This window comes from Anguilla rostrata, chromosome 11, assembly GCF_018555375.3.
Source record: "Anguilla rostrata isolate EN2019 chromosome 11, ASM1855537v3, whole genome shotgun sequence".
NCBI lineage: Eukaryota > Metazoa > Chordata > Actinopteri > Anguilliformes > Anguillidae > Anguilla > Anguilla rostrata.
This window is the reverse complement of record NC_057943.1, coordinates 37,782,413-37,798,133: the sequence shown is the minus strand read 5'-3', so window position 1 is coordinate 37,798,133 and position 15,721 is coordinate 37,782,413. Positions and strand designations below refer to the sequence as shown.

At 49.5% G+C, this 15,721-nt stretch overlaps 1 protein-coding gene across 1 annotated transcript in view; it reads right to left on the bottom strand.

Moving 5' to 3' along the window:
- Window positions 1-2,106: 2,106 nt before the first annotated feature.
- Window positions 2,107-15,721, bottom strand: part of cry3a (cryptochrome circadian regulator 3a) — a 33,157-nt gene continuing 19,542 nt past the window's right edge. Inside the window, exons 7-15 of the mRNA XM_064299847.1 lie at window positions 15,318-15,458; window positions 13,919-14,230; window positions 12,686-12,837; window positions 8,007-8,209; window positions 7,601-7,702; window positions 7,376-7,483; window positions 6,157-6,237; window positions 5,781-5,890; window positions 2,107-4,944 (exon numbers count right to left, since the gene is read on the bottom strand). Coding sequence (XP_064155917.1) covers window positions 4,936-4,944; window positions 5,781-5,890; window positions 6,157-6,237; window positions 7,376-7,483; window positions 7,601-7,702; window positions 8,007-8,209; window positions 12,686-12,837; window positions 13,919-14,230; window positions 15,318-15,458 — 1,218 coding nt within the window. The 3' untranslated portion in view covers window positions 2,107-4,935. The remainder of the gene's footprint in view (window positions 4,945-5,780; window positions 5,891-6,156; window positions 6,238-7,375; window positions 7,484-7,600; window positions 7,703-8,006; window positions 8,210-12,685; window positions 12,838-13,918; window positions 14,231-15,317; window positions 15,459-15,721) is intronic.

The window sequence follows — 15,721 nt, the reverse complement described above, 5'->3', positions numbered from 1 at the left end:
TAGTAGGGTCACAACCATTGTACTCTGGCTACATTTGCTGAATGAATAAGCCATTTAAAACTGGTGGTAAAATATTGGAGTTGATTTGGATAGTGAATATTGAATTAATTGGTTGTAGTTGTTTTTGAGGCAAATGTGGATGAAAATGTGAAACATTTAATGTGTTTCTTCAGTCCGGTGGGATTTCTGATGATGAGGAGGATGATGAAGTGCCATGATAATGACTGAACACATTCTGTGAATGTTGCCATGTGACAAGATTCCAAGGGCTGCAATGTCATTGACAGTGTGTTAATGAGCTAATTATGAGTCAGTGATTGAATGAGTGAATGAGTCAGTGATTGAACACACTGAAACAGGAGTAGCTTGTAACCTAAATCCAGTAGGACGGCCACATCTCACCTCTCCACACATTTTACCACATTTAACCTGTAGTGCGGATGCCACAATCTCAGTTGAAACTTCTCTCTCGACACATAATTTCATTTCTTCACCATGTTAACACCCGGAAATTTGCTGTACCTAAAATGACAGAGGTTACACGAGTCATGTCTGTTGAGACTTCTCCGGGGGTCCACGTAATCTTGTGTTCCACAGGTCCACAGGAATGGCTGGGTATTGCTATGATGGATCAGTGCCTGTACGTCAGGACCAACGGCTTATGGTCAGGACAGCAGAGCCCATCGTGTGCAACAGCTCAAACCCCACAGTCAGGCAAGCCAGTTTGTGCCGGTGGCTTGTGCGTTCGCACCTGAAGCCTCGTGCCGAACTTCCGTCGGACCCGAGAGGTGCCGACGCCCCGGTACACCCCCCGGCCACACAGCGCATGGTGTACCGTGGGGTGAGAAGAAGGGGCAAAAACTTGGACTCGAAGGGGTGAAACTTGGGCTTTCAAACTCCGCTGAAGTCTGGAAGTGCCCATGATAAAGCAGTAAGCACTGGACACGGCTTTAGCACAGTGAGGCTGGTGAAGTTATTTTTCCTGGTTCCGGCTGGTGGGTACCATGTGCAGCCCAGGGTCTGAAATGAAGCACGTGGCTTCACCACTATGGACTCCCAGACAAGACTGACTCAATACCAACACCAGGATTCTACTACCGGAACACTCTTAATGCAACTGTAAAATGTCAATCAAGCTGCAAACAGCAAGTATGGAGCAGTGTGGAGTGCTCCCCTAACCAGGAAGGATGCCTTACTGCATAGGCAGGCCAAGTGCGGAGGATCACGTGACGCATGGTAACAAGGCACACCTGGGCACATGCACCTGGGTGAGAGATCTCAGGAGAATGCAGCTATGTGCAAACCACTGTGTGTAGCATGATACGCTGTTCAGCTGAACACGTGATGCAAGTTCAGCTGGTGATTCTGAGGTGCTCCAGGAGAGAGGAAGGTGGAGTAGAGAGAGCTGCTTCTCTTTATCTTTTTCGAAAGCCTTTTTCGGAACCTTGCTACAGCTTAAACAACAACAGCCTCACCTACAGACAGCTATGCTTCACCTATAGGGACACGGCTGAGGCTACTATAGGTATACCAGCTAAACCTGCAGACAATCACAGCTGACGCTTCACCTATAGGGGCACAGCTGAGGCTACTATAGGGAGACCAGCTGAACCTGCAGGCAGCGCTGCTGATGCTTCTCCTATAGGGACACAGCTGAGGCTACTATAGGGAGACCAGCTGAACCTGCAGGCAGCGCTGCTGATGCTTCTCCTATAGGGACACAGCTGAGGCTACTATAGGGAGACCAGCTGAACCTGCAGGCAGCATGGCTGAGGTTAAAACGACAGGCAAATTGGCCGTGAGTAACTGCCTTCGTCAAATTGCTGTGAAGGCAGTTTACTCTACCTTTGGAGTGACTCTACACAGATGCATGGTCCAGACCCCCTCTGATATTTGTTTTTCACAAATACTTTCAAAAATACTTTTTTTCTTCTTCTTAGTTTTAGTTGTGGTGTTTTTACCCCAGAAAAGTAGCCATTTCACTGCCCCATTGGTCTTTGTATTCTTCATCAATCACAACTAAGTCCATCCGAAATTGACAAAATCGTGCAATTTGTTATTTTATATTCAGACAAATAAAAGAAAATTGGACAAAGAGCAGATGAATTCGCTGTTGCAACAAATTTATTTTCATGTCCTGTTTAAACACGAGCACGACATCACAGAATAGGGAAGAGAGAGAGTATACCAATAATAACACAGTATATTCGCCTTTCTTAAAGTTCTCCTCAGAAATTAACAGAATTTAAAAGAAAATGAGAAGGAAAAGGAAAAAAAGGTTGGTTCATTTTGTTTGTCATAAAGTACAACTACAATAACAATGTACAGCTTCAATAACACAACATATGCATGTCTACAAATTACAATACAGAAACACCCCATTCTGACAGCCTCTACACCAACTGTACAGACACTCGTATCCCAGGAAACGCACACCAAGCGGAACATTTCCTTAAAGCATCGGACACAAAACAGGGTGGTTGAATTCCACAGCTAAACACGAGAATTCCAACTCCTGATTTGAAAATGAACATGCAGTTGTACAGACAAGAAATGTTTTCAACCGCAGTGATTTCTCGGGAGTTGATAGGATTTCACATATCGCTGCAGTACCAACAGTTTAGGAGCAGTTTGTTTGTTTGTTTTTTTCACCTGCAGTGGTAAAACTAGGAGTTGGACAGTCGCCATTTTGTGCCAGAATAACCTGTAGCTGCCTCGGGTGTTTCACACCGCTTTAACACAGGGCAGTTTAGCTGAACAGCAACTGACAGTTCAGCCAAAATGAATGCGTTTTCCTGAGGGATCATAGGGCAATAAATCTGAGGGAAATACTAAAATGTAATCTTTTGTATTTTGACCACATGTAGTGTAACTATTCCCAGCTATTTTTATATCAAAATATTAAGGTCTACAAGAGTTGGGGGGGGGGGGGTAACTATTTCTTGACAGCAAACAAAGAGACAAAATAGATGCTGGTAACCAAATGAACCATGCACTGCACAGCCTTTTAAAGGGAGGGCAAATTCCCATCAATTCCACTTCCTTTTAAACATACTTAGAACGTAAGGAATGTTTTGTTGTTAAGGGCAACGAGACGCAGCTGTTGCGTTAAGTGTGCTGTGTTTAAAACGATAAAACCTGTCCAATCACATATCTGATACAGATGTAGGAACTAGTGGCTAAAAGGCTCATACACAAAAGTTTTGTTGTCTCAGCTTAATCCCATGTTTTTTCTTTTCCGTTTTTATTAAAAATATTTGTAAAATGTACAGACGTTTTTTTTTTTTTTTGCATTCCCTCGTTGACACTTTGTATCACTCATGAGTATTTGACCACAGTATTAATATGAATAACAGTTTTTTTTTCAGGAAGCTTCTGTTCTCTTGTGCTTCCGCATGAACACGAACAGCAAACGGCCTTTCGGAGAAAGGCGAGAACGAGTTGCTAGCTTTGGACGGGGGCGCGAAACGGGGAGAAACAGACTGCTGGGAAACATAACGAGACCTCACAGAGCCCGTGACGCAAAACAACCTTCACGCCTGACCGCGGAGCAGCTGCTGGCTAAATCTCCGAACAGCCTCGAGCAGTCATCGCCCACCAGTTGCTCCCGGGAGGGAAAACGCATCACAAACCATTTTTATCCAGGTCAGAACGCTGATGGCTGGGATATTAGAAAAGTGTAATCGTCCGGAGTCTTTTGTTAGCGGCTTCGCTGGCGGTACAGTAACTGCACTTTCCTCACTGTTCCTTCAGACAGTAATAATCGAGTGTTAATGCTGCCCAGGCTGTTCCAATGCGGACATGTACGGAACCCCTTCCCTTCCCGGTCAGCAGCTGCAGTTCCTTCATGTCTGCGACAGTGATGAAGCTAATCTACAAAATCACATATAGCCTATGCAGTATCAAAATATATATATATAATAATTAAGATGTATTTTTATGTACAAAAACACTTGCATGAGCTCATGCTAAGTGGACACAATCACGATGTAATGCGAGTCAATATGTAGCCAGTACAATAAAAAAAAAGACTTGGGCACTAGGAGCTATGACGAGGAAAAAAACCAGAACTGAACACCCTGGTATTACTGCAGTGTGCTACTGGACCAGTAGGGGGGCGCCGGTAAGTTACCAGCTGATAATAAGCAGCTTATTCCTACGCGCATTCTGTGGTCTCTGCTTTTACAAAAGCAGCGGTCATAAGAACGTACATGGGAATTAAGGTGCTTATTTTTGAATATTTCTTGATTTTTTTTTTGGGGGGGGGGTGGTTTTGTTCCTAGCACATGGGGGAAAAAAAGACTAAAATGCTAATGACCTTTCTGAGAGAAGCTGCCCATCATCCCGGTACATTCCACACAGTGTCCCAGGGGCCAAGGTTTGGCCAGCATGAAAGGGAAAGTGAACTAACTTCTGATAAGGGCTAAAAGCATGTTGCTTTGATGCAAGTTGTCTCCTATAGGCTTGCAGGTTACAGCTGCCCTGGGTTCGAACCCAGAGGAACAGAACTGGTGAGGGGGAAAGGGAGAGGGGGGTGCTGCAGAGTGGTGGGGTTCAGACTGACCTCTGACCCTGATGACCTCACTCATCTTAAAGTGACCCAGTCAGCTCTGCCACCAGCCCACTATCTGCCCACTAACACCCCCAATTCTCTTCGAGCTGAACCCCCAAGTGTTTTCACCCAACCATCCAAAGCTTAGCCACTCTCACATTTACACCTTTGAATGTGACCGTGAAATCTTCTCGAGATTCACATGGGGCACAAAAGGTTGAATCTTAAGAAACTGTATACACAATCGGCACAGAATAAGAAATGCAAACATTCTCAGTAAAATTAAGGTAGAAAAGTGGATCTTGTGGATCTGTGTCTCCCTGGTGCGCCTTGCGTCCGTGCTGAGCAGGGACTTGGTGAGGTGCGGACCGATCCTGCAGACCCTAGCTCCTCTGTGGGGAAAAAAACACATTATGCGTTCAGCCATTTTATTCCCCCCCCCCCCCCCCCCTATTTCTCCCAAAAGAAATTGGCTTATTGACTTCACACAAAGAGAAAGCAGGACCTGCTCCAGCTAAACCTCTTTATTAGAGAATGTTGACGATGTAAAAACAGTGTTTTCGGCCGCCGTGGGCCTTCCCCAGGTGCACTGTGGGAGTTGTGACTCTTTCCAAGGCAGTGGCAGAAGCAGCAGGGTGACTCAGCTCTGTGTAACTGCAGCCCCTGTGGTTCAGCTGGATGCACTGTGCTCAGGAGTAACCCAGGCTCAGGCTTAATCCTAGGCTCAGGTATAGGCACATCCAGGTGTAACCCTGGTCAGGCTCAGGTATAAACCCTGCTCAGGTATAACCCAGGTTCAGATGTAATCCTAGGCTTAGGTATAAACCCTGCTCAGGTATAGGCTCCTCCAGGTGTAACCCTGGTCAGGCCCAGGTGTAAACCCTGCTCAGGTATAGGCTCCTCCAGGTGTAACCCTGGTCAGGCTCAGGTATAAACCCTGCTCAGGTATAACCCAGGTTCAGATGTAATCCTAGGCTTAGGTATAAACCCTGCTCAGGTATAGGCTCCTCCAGGTGTAACCCTGGTTAGGCCCAGGTGTAAACCCTGCTCAGGTATAGGCTCCTCCAGGTGTAACCCTGGTCAGGCCCAGGTGTAAACCCTGCTCAGGTATAGGCTCCTCCAGGTGTAACCCTGGTCAGGTATAGGCTCCTCCAGGTGTAACCCTGGTCAGGCCCAGGTGTAAACCCTGCTCAGGTATAGGCTCCTCCAGGTGTACCCTGGAACTCACCTCAGTGTTTTGTCGTGGTATTTTGCGTGAGGAGCCCCGTGTTTCGTCTTCCCCTCCAGGCCCACGTTCCGACTCCAGCTCCCTCTTCCCCCCGGGGTGACTCAGACGGCCTGGAGCACAAAACCCACCCAGCGTGAAAAACCCCCACAGCCTGAAATCCCCCACAGTCACTCCATACCATAGACTGCATAAAAATAGCAAATTTATACAAACTCCTGCCCATCTTTCCAGAAACAAAACCCCTGCCCTCTCCTGACCCCCCCGTCCTCCTTCCTGACTCCACCCCCTTCCTCCTTCCCGACTCCGCCCACCTGTCCTCCCTCCTGACTCCGCCCCTGCCCTCCTGACTCTGGCCAGGCAGGCCCCTATCTGGTACCTGGGTGCTGTGGCACAGCAAACTCGTGTGCACTGCCGGGCTGCTGGAGCCGGTGGGCTGGATCCGCCACAGTGGGGAAGCCTGGGGGGACAGACAGGGCCATGGTCAAACAGAGAGAGGGGTACAGAGCAGTCAAACAGAGAGAGGGGTACAGAGTGGTCAAACTGAGAGAGGGGTACAGAGCGGTCAAACAGAGAGAGGGGTACAGAGCGGTCAAACAGAGAGAGGGGTACAGAGCGGTCAAACAGAGAGAGGGGTACAGAGCGGTCAAACTGAGAGAGGGGTACAGAGTGGTCAAAAAGAGAGAGGGGTACAGAGCAGTCATACTGAGAGAGGGGTACGGAGTGGTCAAAAGAGAGAGGGGTACAGAGCGGTCATACAGAGAGAGGGGTACAGAGCAGTCATACTGAGAGAGGGGTACGGAGTGGTCAAAAAGAGAGAGGGGTACAGAGCGGTCAAACTGAGAGAGGGGTACAGAGTGGTCAAAAAGAGAGAGGGGTACAGAGCAGTCATACTGAGAGAGGGGTACGGAGTGGTCAAAAAGAGAGAGGGGTACAGAGCGGTCAAACAGAGAGAGGGGTACAGAGCGGTCAAACAGAGAGGGGTACAGAGTGGTCAAAAAGAGAGAGGGGTACAGAGCAGTCATACTGAGAGAGGGGTACGGAGTGGTCAAAAAGAGAGAGGGGTACAGAGCAGTCATACAGAGAGAGGGGTACAGAGCAGTCATACTGAGAGAGGGGTACGGAGTGGTCAAAAAGAGAGAGGGGTACAGAGCGGTCAAACAGAGAGAGGGGTACAGAGCAGTCAAACTGAGAGAGGGGTACAGAGCGGTCAAACAGAGAGAGGGGTACAGAGCAGTCAAACTGAGAGAGGGGTACAGAGCAGTCAAACTGAGAGAGGGGTACAGAGTGGTCAAAAAGAGAGAGGGGTACAGAGTGGTCAAAAAGAGAGAGGGGTACAGAGCGGTCAAACAGAGAGAGGGGTACAGAGCGGTCAAACAGAGAGAGGGGTACAGAGCAGTCAAACAGAGAGAGGGGTACAGAGCAGTCAAACTGAGAGAGGGGTACGGAGTGGTCAAAAAGAGAGAGTGGTACAGAGCGGTCAAACAGAGAGAGGGGTACAGAGCAGTCAAACAGAGAGAGGGGTACAGAGCAGTCAAACTGAGAGAGGGGTACAGAGTGGTCAAACAGAGAGAGGGGTACAGAGCGGTCACACTCACCATGCTGCTGCACTCTACTTGGTCTCGGCTGATCCTCACTGTCAAAGTTTAATAAGATGCTGCCGCTACCGTTGCCACTGGCAACCTTACTCCCCGATACACCTGTCGCTGTGAGTAGGAAAGGGCAAAGTCAGTGTGCATGTGATATGCAATGTGCAGTGTGTTAGTGTGATGTGTGTAGTGTGTTAGTGTGATGTGTGCGGTGCGTTAGTGTGCTGTACGCACTGGCTGTTGCTGAGGTCCCAGTCTGCTGCTCCCCAGGAGAGTACGCCATCATGGCGCCGTTCCCATTCCCGTTATGATTGGTCGGCACTGAGGCCAGCAAACCTGTTAGAGACGGACACCGTGTCAATAACAAGGTCTTGGAGAAAACTGTCAGAAAGCAGAGACTGAACTGTGACCACGTGGTTTTGAAAGTTCTTTCCTTGGGCACAGACCCTCTGATCAGCCAGTTTCCTGTGATGTCACTTCCTGGACTTAACATCTAACCTACTGACTGCTTTGGGCTAGGACATGCAAGTTCAAGGCATTATGACACTGTGCAAGGCATTAGGGTGCTAGATATTAGAACACTGGCCAGTAGACATTAGGATGCTAGGTGCCAGGTATTAGGACACTAGGGCATGCTTACCTAGTCCCCTGTAGCGGGACAGCTGCTGGTAGATCTGTTTCATCCTCTCTATGTTCAGGCGGCTGGCCTCTGCGTGGTTCACCATGGGCTTGGGGTAGTGGATGCCGATGATGCACTTGGCAGCCGCCTGCACCGAATCCGGGGCGTTCCAGGGGTCGTAGATGTACTTGGCGGGGAAACCTCTGAGAACAGGTAAATATCGTCTGCAAGCAGAGGGAGAGATTAAAGCGCAGAGTCTCGTAATGAATACCAGAGAAGCTAACAGACAAGCTACGAAAACCAGAGAGGCTAACAGACAAGCTGTCCACCAGGGGAGAAGTGCTACTCACAACGCTATAAACACGCTCTCACACACACACTGGACTCACACACTCTCACACCCTGAGAAGCGCTTTAAACACACTCTCACACACACTCTGAGAAGGGACAGATGGCTTTAAACACGCTCTCACACACACTCACACACCCTGAGAAGGGACAGAGGGCTTTAAACACACACACACACACACACCCACACCCTAAGAAGGGACAGAGGGCTTTAAACACACTCTCACACACTCTCACACTCTGAGAAGGTCTTTAAACATGCTCTCACACACTCACACACCCTGAGATGGGACAGAGGGCTTTAAACACACACACACACACACACACACTCACACCCTAAGAAGGGACAGAGGGCTTTAAACATGCTCTCACACACACTCGCACACCCTGAGAAGGGACAGAGGGCTTTAAACACACTCTCACACTCACCCTGAGAAGGGACAGAGGGCCTTAAACACACTCTCACACACTCAGACCCTAAGATGGGACAGAGGGCTTTGAACACACTCTCACACACTCACACCCTGAGATGGGACAGAGGGCTTTAAACACACTCTCACACACTCACACCCTGAGATGGGACAGAGGGCTTTAAAAAAGCTCTCACACACTCACACCCTGAGATGGGACAGAGGGCTTGGTTGCAAAAGGAGTATTTTGAGGACAGTACAGAGGGAATTTACCAGAGAAAGGAATGGGTGGCTGATTGGAGCAAAAGAGAACATTAGCTATGTGTATGTGCAAAAAATGTGTAGTTGGGTTCCAGATATTATTACATGTTTTTCGGAATATGCACAAATCTTAAGAGCAGACAGAATTGTCGGTCCTTGATTTGAATGATACCTTCGTACACGAAGGGCTGGGTATAGGAAGTGAACCTGGACTCTATTCAGGCCAAATCAGATTAAAGAGAAATTAAGATTTTTAAAGGTTTTAAACATGAAGGAGCTTTAACTGTCACAAAAAATCTGATTCTGATCTTGTCTCCCTTTAAAATGCAACTACCTTTTACAGTCATATAACCCTCTGCAAATCTACAACCATAGTTATCACAAGTAATATGAGATTTGCAAACAAACAGTTTCAATTTAGGAGGGAGAGAAATCACGATAAAAAGACTGGTATGCGGTTTTACAAACAAATCAATGGTAGTAAACAAGGATAAAATATTAAACATTTGGCCTTATTATATTACATTCCTACTACAATGGAAAATAAATTGGTTGATACATTTATGCTTTCACCAACTTTTAGAATCCAAGAAAAATTCGGGAAGGTGTTTTTCATGTATTGAGGTGCTTGTGAGTGGCTGCTGTACGCATGCTGGCAGTTTGACTGATTTTAATGATGGAGCGTACTTGTATGGCTCTTGATGCAGCTTTAGTATAAAAGGTCTGTTCCTTCAAGATGGAGCCTGCTCCAGAACTGGTACCTTCCCACAAGAATCATGGTGGAAATTAACAAAGTCAGGAGACTGGAAGTCCACACCACCAGCCAATAGGAGCTCGGCGTGAGGGAGGGGCGGAGCCACACAAACCCAGTGCACAGTGGCCCTCAGCAGGAGCTCTCAGCTTTGGGCGTGTCGTCACATCACGTTGTTTTTTTTTTTCTGTTTTTTTTATTAATTTCCTGGACAGGGAAAGGCCACCTACCTACTTGGTCCACCTTACCAGAGCCGGACAGAGGGTGTGGGGGGCCTGCCGCGGACAGAAGCACTTTTTACCCACGGTCCTGCCAGCTTTGAGGGCTACAGAGATTCCTACTATAACACGCGTTAGAAAGCAGAGGCAGTGACCCCAACCCCCAACCCCGCCCTCCTCCTCCCCCACTCCCACCCTGCCCCAGGACAACCCCTCCCAAGCTGTGGGCTGGATAAGAGGTTCAGGTCCACTCCCTGCCCCTCCGACTGCCATTGGTCGCTTTTGAGACGACAGTGATCCCAAGCCAAAGCAGAGAAACCTGCTAACCGCGGAACGAGCAACCCGGTAATCTGCCGCCTGCGATTGGTTGGCCCCTCGTTTTGCCAAAAGGGACAGCAACCATTTCGCCAGGATGCCTCGCAACCTGCCCACTCAAGCTCTTATGGAGAAAGCTGGGGGGGGGTGTCTGAAAAGGAAGGCAGTCTGCCGTCAGAGAAAAGCGACAGGTCTCTCCCCGAAGTGCTGGATTCCACACCATTTACCTTCCGTTATTGGACATCTCCAGGCAAGAAGGACGTCCTCCACATGCAGTGCGAGTCAAAGGGCTAGTGTTTAATTCTCTTGAAGAGGCAGGGCTGCAGTGAACAGGCAGAATGCCATAAAGCGTTAAAGCAAAAAGGGCTAATGGGAAGTGAAGTCCAGAGCCCATTACACGCATAGTCAGAGCGTCGACTCTGGACTACGCCTCCCATCAGTCTCCTCCGCTAAACGCTCCGTGGTGCTCTGCCCACGGAATGCAGCCCAGGTCAGCACTTCCTTACCAAGCGGTTCAAATCCCTTTTGATGAAATGAGATGCTACCAACTTCAAGAACAGGCCACCGCGCCATGACAACGCCTCCACCCGAATCACAGTTAACAGGGCTCCCAGGTGCTTTGGCTGAGAATGGCTTTCGTCTTAAAAGCAATCAATCGCAATTTACAAAGGGGAGAGGGAAAGCTGAACTTTTCACCCAATCCCCAAACCCCAAACAGAGAGCAAAAAACAGTGCCTGACTGCTGGTACGGGAAAAAAATCACACTCACACACCAATACAAAATCTCCCAGAAGAGACTCACCTCATGAAAACAATCTCACAACAGACAGACAGAGAGGGCTGCACATTAATCAACGATCGACTTCACACAATTAACGGCCAAAGGCCAAAGGTTTACAGAAATTCTCGCTAAAATCAAACTGAAAAGAGTCATTTGTGTCATCATACTACGATACTTAACGAAAGCATAGAGAACACATTTCCCTAGAACAAAATTACGCCCTAGAGTCGACATCCAAAACAACAAAAGAACGTCACAGACACGGCATAAATAAGTCAAGGTGACAAAACAAGATGGAGGCTGGCTCTGTCTCAGGCTTCCCTCTCAAGCTGCAGTGGTCTGGAGCTGCACTTACCGGCAGGTTTGGAGGGTTCCCTCCCTCCCTCTCTTTCTTTCTCCCTGTCGCCCCTGTGGGTCTGCGGCTCTCCTGTGGCGGAGGAAGAAAGGCATGCCCCCTCCCCCTCCCCCTCCCGCCCCCCCCGCCCCGTGTGGTCCTACCCGAGACAAATCCTGCTGAAACTTGCCCCCCCCCCCGTGTGGTCCTACTCGAGACAAACCCTGCTGAAACTGCCCCCTCCCGCCCCCCGCCCCCGCCCGTGTGGTCCTACCCGAGACAAGCCCTACTAATCATATAAATCATATAGCACTGCAAAACCCATCGTGTCTTCTTCCAAAAACATATTATTCTTGTAAAATCCCCAGTTTGAGTTAAATACAAGAAGATTCTGGCTAGCGTAATGTTGCCTTATCTCACTTGCTTAAAACTAAGGAATGCTATCCATTCAAAAACATCTTGCCGTTCGTGTTAATGCTTAAATATGAATTTAACAGTGAGATTACTGAGTATACCTACATGTACATAGCCTGAAGTATAAATTACAATTATATTACATTTAAAAAAATGATAAGGGAAGTGGATCAATGTCGAAAAGTTGTCGCCGTTTTTCTTGAATGTTTGCTAAATTTGCAAATATTCCTTTACAGGAACCATAAATTGTTGTGCTATATTTATAGTCTGATCTCACTGCAAATGCATTGGCTCATTCTCTACTAATTATGAAATTATTATTACTATTGTAATATTACTAATAATATTGCTGCAAATGTCCAGTTACTTATTGTCCAACAGACAACATACAGTATTTCACTGCGGCAACCTCACCAAGAGGTGAAAGGCCAAATATGTTCCAAGTATTTCCCAGACGTACAAACTCAATTATTAAATTGCCATAAAACAATAATAGCTAACTACCAAAAACCTAGAAATTACCGCAAGCATTAGGAAGCAGGATCTTCCCATGCTCGGCACAAGTTTGCCAAAATGAGGCAATTCACACCCCCGTCAGAGACGAAAAAAGCGCTGTCTTCACCCGCTTCTGGAGAAAGGTGTCCCCCGCTAACTGCCTTCCAGGTCAGAAACCTGTCGGTCCCAATCGGTGCGTGTGCTGCGGTGTGCGGGATCAGTGCTGATTGGACGCCCGAAGCCGAGTTCCCGTGAGTTGATTGGCCGACAGAGGTGGAGGTGTGTGAGCGGTGAGTGGCACCCCTGGGGGGTGTGTTTAAGGGGGGGGGTTGGGGGGGGTGGGAGAGGGGAGGTGAGGGCGGGGGACACCCACCTGATGAAGTCGCCGTTGGGGTCGGTGCGGCGACCGAAGCCCACGGGGCAGTAGCAGTGGAAGAACTGCTGGAAGAAGGAGCTGCAGGAGAGCCACATCCAGCTGCCCGCGTTCACGCTCCAGTCTGCGTCCAGCAGCAGCTCCTCAAACACCTGCAGGGGCACATTTCCACGGTCACCACGGGCACAGGCAAGGTCTGGCCACGCCCAAAACAGCTCCCCACTACACTCAGGAAAGCCGGGTCATGAAGGCACACTGAACACAAACCTGCTTGCACTGGGACACAGGCAGAACCCAGAGAACTCAGAACAGTGTAGATAGGGCACACGGCCCTAGCCCTCACCTTCATGCTCTGCTCATGGCCCCTCCCTCCCCATGGCCCTGCCTACCTCATGGCCCCTCCCTCCCCATGGCCCTGCCTACCTCATGGCCCCTCCCTCCCCATGGCCCTGCCTACCTCATGGCCCCTCCCTCCCCATGGCCCCGCCTACCTTATGGCCCCTCCCTCCCCATGGCCCTGCCTACCTCATGGCCCCTCCCTCCCCATGGCCCTGCCTACCTTATGGCTCCTCCTCCCATGGCCCGCCTACCTCATGGCCCCTCCCTCCCCATGGCCCTGCCTACATTATGGCCCGCCCTCCCCACGGCCCCAGCCCTAACCTTCATGCCCTCCTCATGGCCCTCCCTCCCCATGGCCCCGCCTACCTCATGGCTCCTCCCTCCCATGGCCCCGCCTACATTATGGCCCCACCCTTCCCACAGCCCCAGTCCTCACCTTCATGCCTCCTCATGGCCCCTCCCTCCCATGGCCCGCCTACCTCATGGCCCCTCCTCCCCATGGCCTGCCTACATTATGGCCCCGCCTCCCCACGGCCAGCCCTAACCTTCATGCCCTCCTCATGGCCCCTCCCTCCCCATGGCCCGCCTACCTCATGCTCCTCCCTCCCCATGGCCCGCCTACCTTATGGCCCCACCCTTCCCACAGCCCCAGTCCTCACCTTCATGCCCTCCTCATGGCCCCCTCCCTCCCCATGGCCCTGCCTACCTTATGGCTCCTCCCTCCCCATGGCCCCGCCTACATTATGGCCCCACCCTTCCCACAGCCCCAGCCCTAACCTTCATGCCCTCCTCATGGCTCCTCCCTCCCCATGGCCCCGCCTACCTCATGGCTCATCCCTCCCCATGGCCCCGCCTACATTATGGCCCCGCCCTCCCCATGGCCCCAGCCCTCACCTTCATGCCCTCCTCCCAGCTGATCCACAGGTCCCCCCTGGTCAGGAAGCAGGCCACGGCGTGGCGGGCCAGGTGGTGGATCCAGCCCTCCTGCCGCAGCTGGGTCATGATGGCGTCGATCCAGGGGAAGCCGGTCTTGGCCTCGGCCCACTTGGCCAGCGCCTCGGGGTTGCGGTCCCAGGGGATGCGCACGCAGATGGGGTTGCCCTCCATCTTGTCGAAGCGCGGGTTGGTCGTGGCAGCGGTGTAGAAGAACTCGCGCCAGAGCAGCTGGCCGTAAAGCGAGAGGGGCGGGGAGCTGTTCTTCTTCACCTGGGAAATGCAGGTACGGAACAATTCCAATATAGCATTCATCCCCACACCGATTCCTTCAATTCTATTCTCTCCTTAAATCACTCAGATTCAATTAATGGTATTGGGGACAGTTCCACTTCAATTCAGTTCATTGAAAAATCCCTATAGAACATTATGGCCAATAAAAATGTACAGAATTTCAAATTATGACATGGGTTCATTAAATTAAAATGGAAACGGAACCAATGCTGATTCCTACCAACAGTGGTCACGTCAACACAGGGTTCTGTGTTTTTTATACAGAAAAAACAGCCAAAATGCAGGGGGAAAACAAATACACTGCTTTATATATTTTGTGGTCTTACAATGGGTGATGACCTAGACTTGAACCACAACACAATGACTCCTGTTTCTTTGAGACAATCATCTTTCGGTGTCTGACATTTGTGTGGTTTATTGATCATATTTCCACAGCCGTTGGTAGCATCGTGAACGCCAAAACATTATTTGTATTTTATTTCATCCCTTTAATCCTGCTATTTAATCCCACTTCTGTTACAAGTGTCATAATAAAATTATGAATGACAGACATTTATTGTATTATTGTATTACTGAGTTGGCAAAAATAGTTATTTTTGGACTTGATAAATTCCAATTCCAATGTTTAAGACATGAAATAGAATTGTCCCATGAATTTCACAATGGTATGAACCCCAACCCTGCAGCATTTTCAAGATGATCTACACTGGGCCTCTTGTACCTGCAACTCCGTGGTGCCTTACCTCACGCACACTAGTGTGAACCATTCCTTTCAGTTCAAACCACAGGCCATTACCCCTGAGCTCGGGCAGGACGGCTGCAGGCTGGCTGTACGTTGCGGTAGAAGTATGCAAGTTGCGTATCGTGTGGGAGAAGTATGCAAGTTGCGTACCTTCCGAGAGAAGTATGCGAGTTGCGTACCTTGCGAGAGAAGTATGCGAGTTGCGTACCGTGTGGGAGAAGTATGCAAGTTGCGTACCGTGTGGGAGAAGTATGCGAGTTGCATGCCTTATGGGAGAAGTATGCGAGTTGCGTACCTTGCGGGAGAAGTATGCGAGTTGCGTACCTTGCGGTAGAGATCGGTGAGTTTGAAGTAGAAGAGGCGGCAGGACAGACAGCCAAAGCGCAGGTAGGGGCTGAGGCCGGTGGGGCTGGCCAGCAGCGAGTTGGCGTTCATTCTGGGTCTCTCGAAGTTGGCCACCCAAGCCTGACAGACAGACAGACAGAAGGACATAGTCAGCCTGTTGCCTGGACAACACTTAATTCTCTTAGCAACGCAGTATTTAGCAACAGTTAGCTACCTAGTTTTCCATCCAGTAGTCACCCCTATGGATAACTGAGAGTGTGACACTGAGTTGGAAAGTGCATACTGCATTCCATCATATATCGCCAGTCTGGCTCTGATATTTGTTATATTGTTGGTGGCAGACGTGAACTAAAAAAAGTGTAGATAATGTGCTGTCAGTCTGG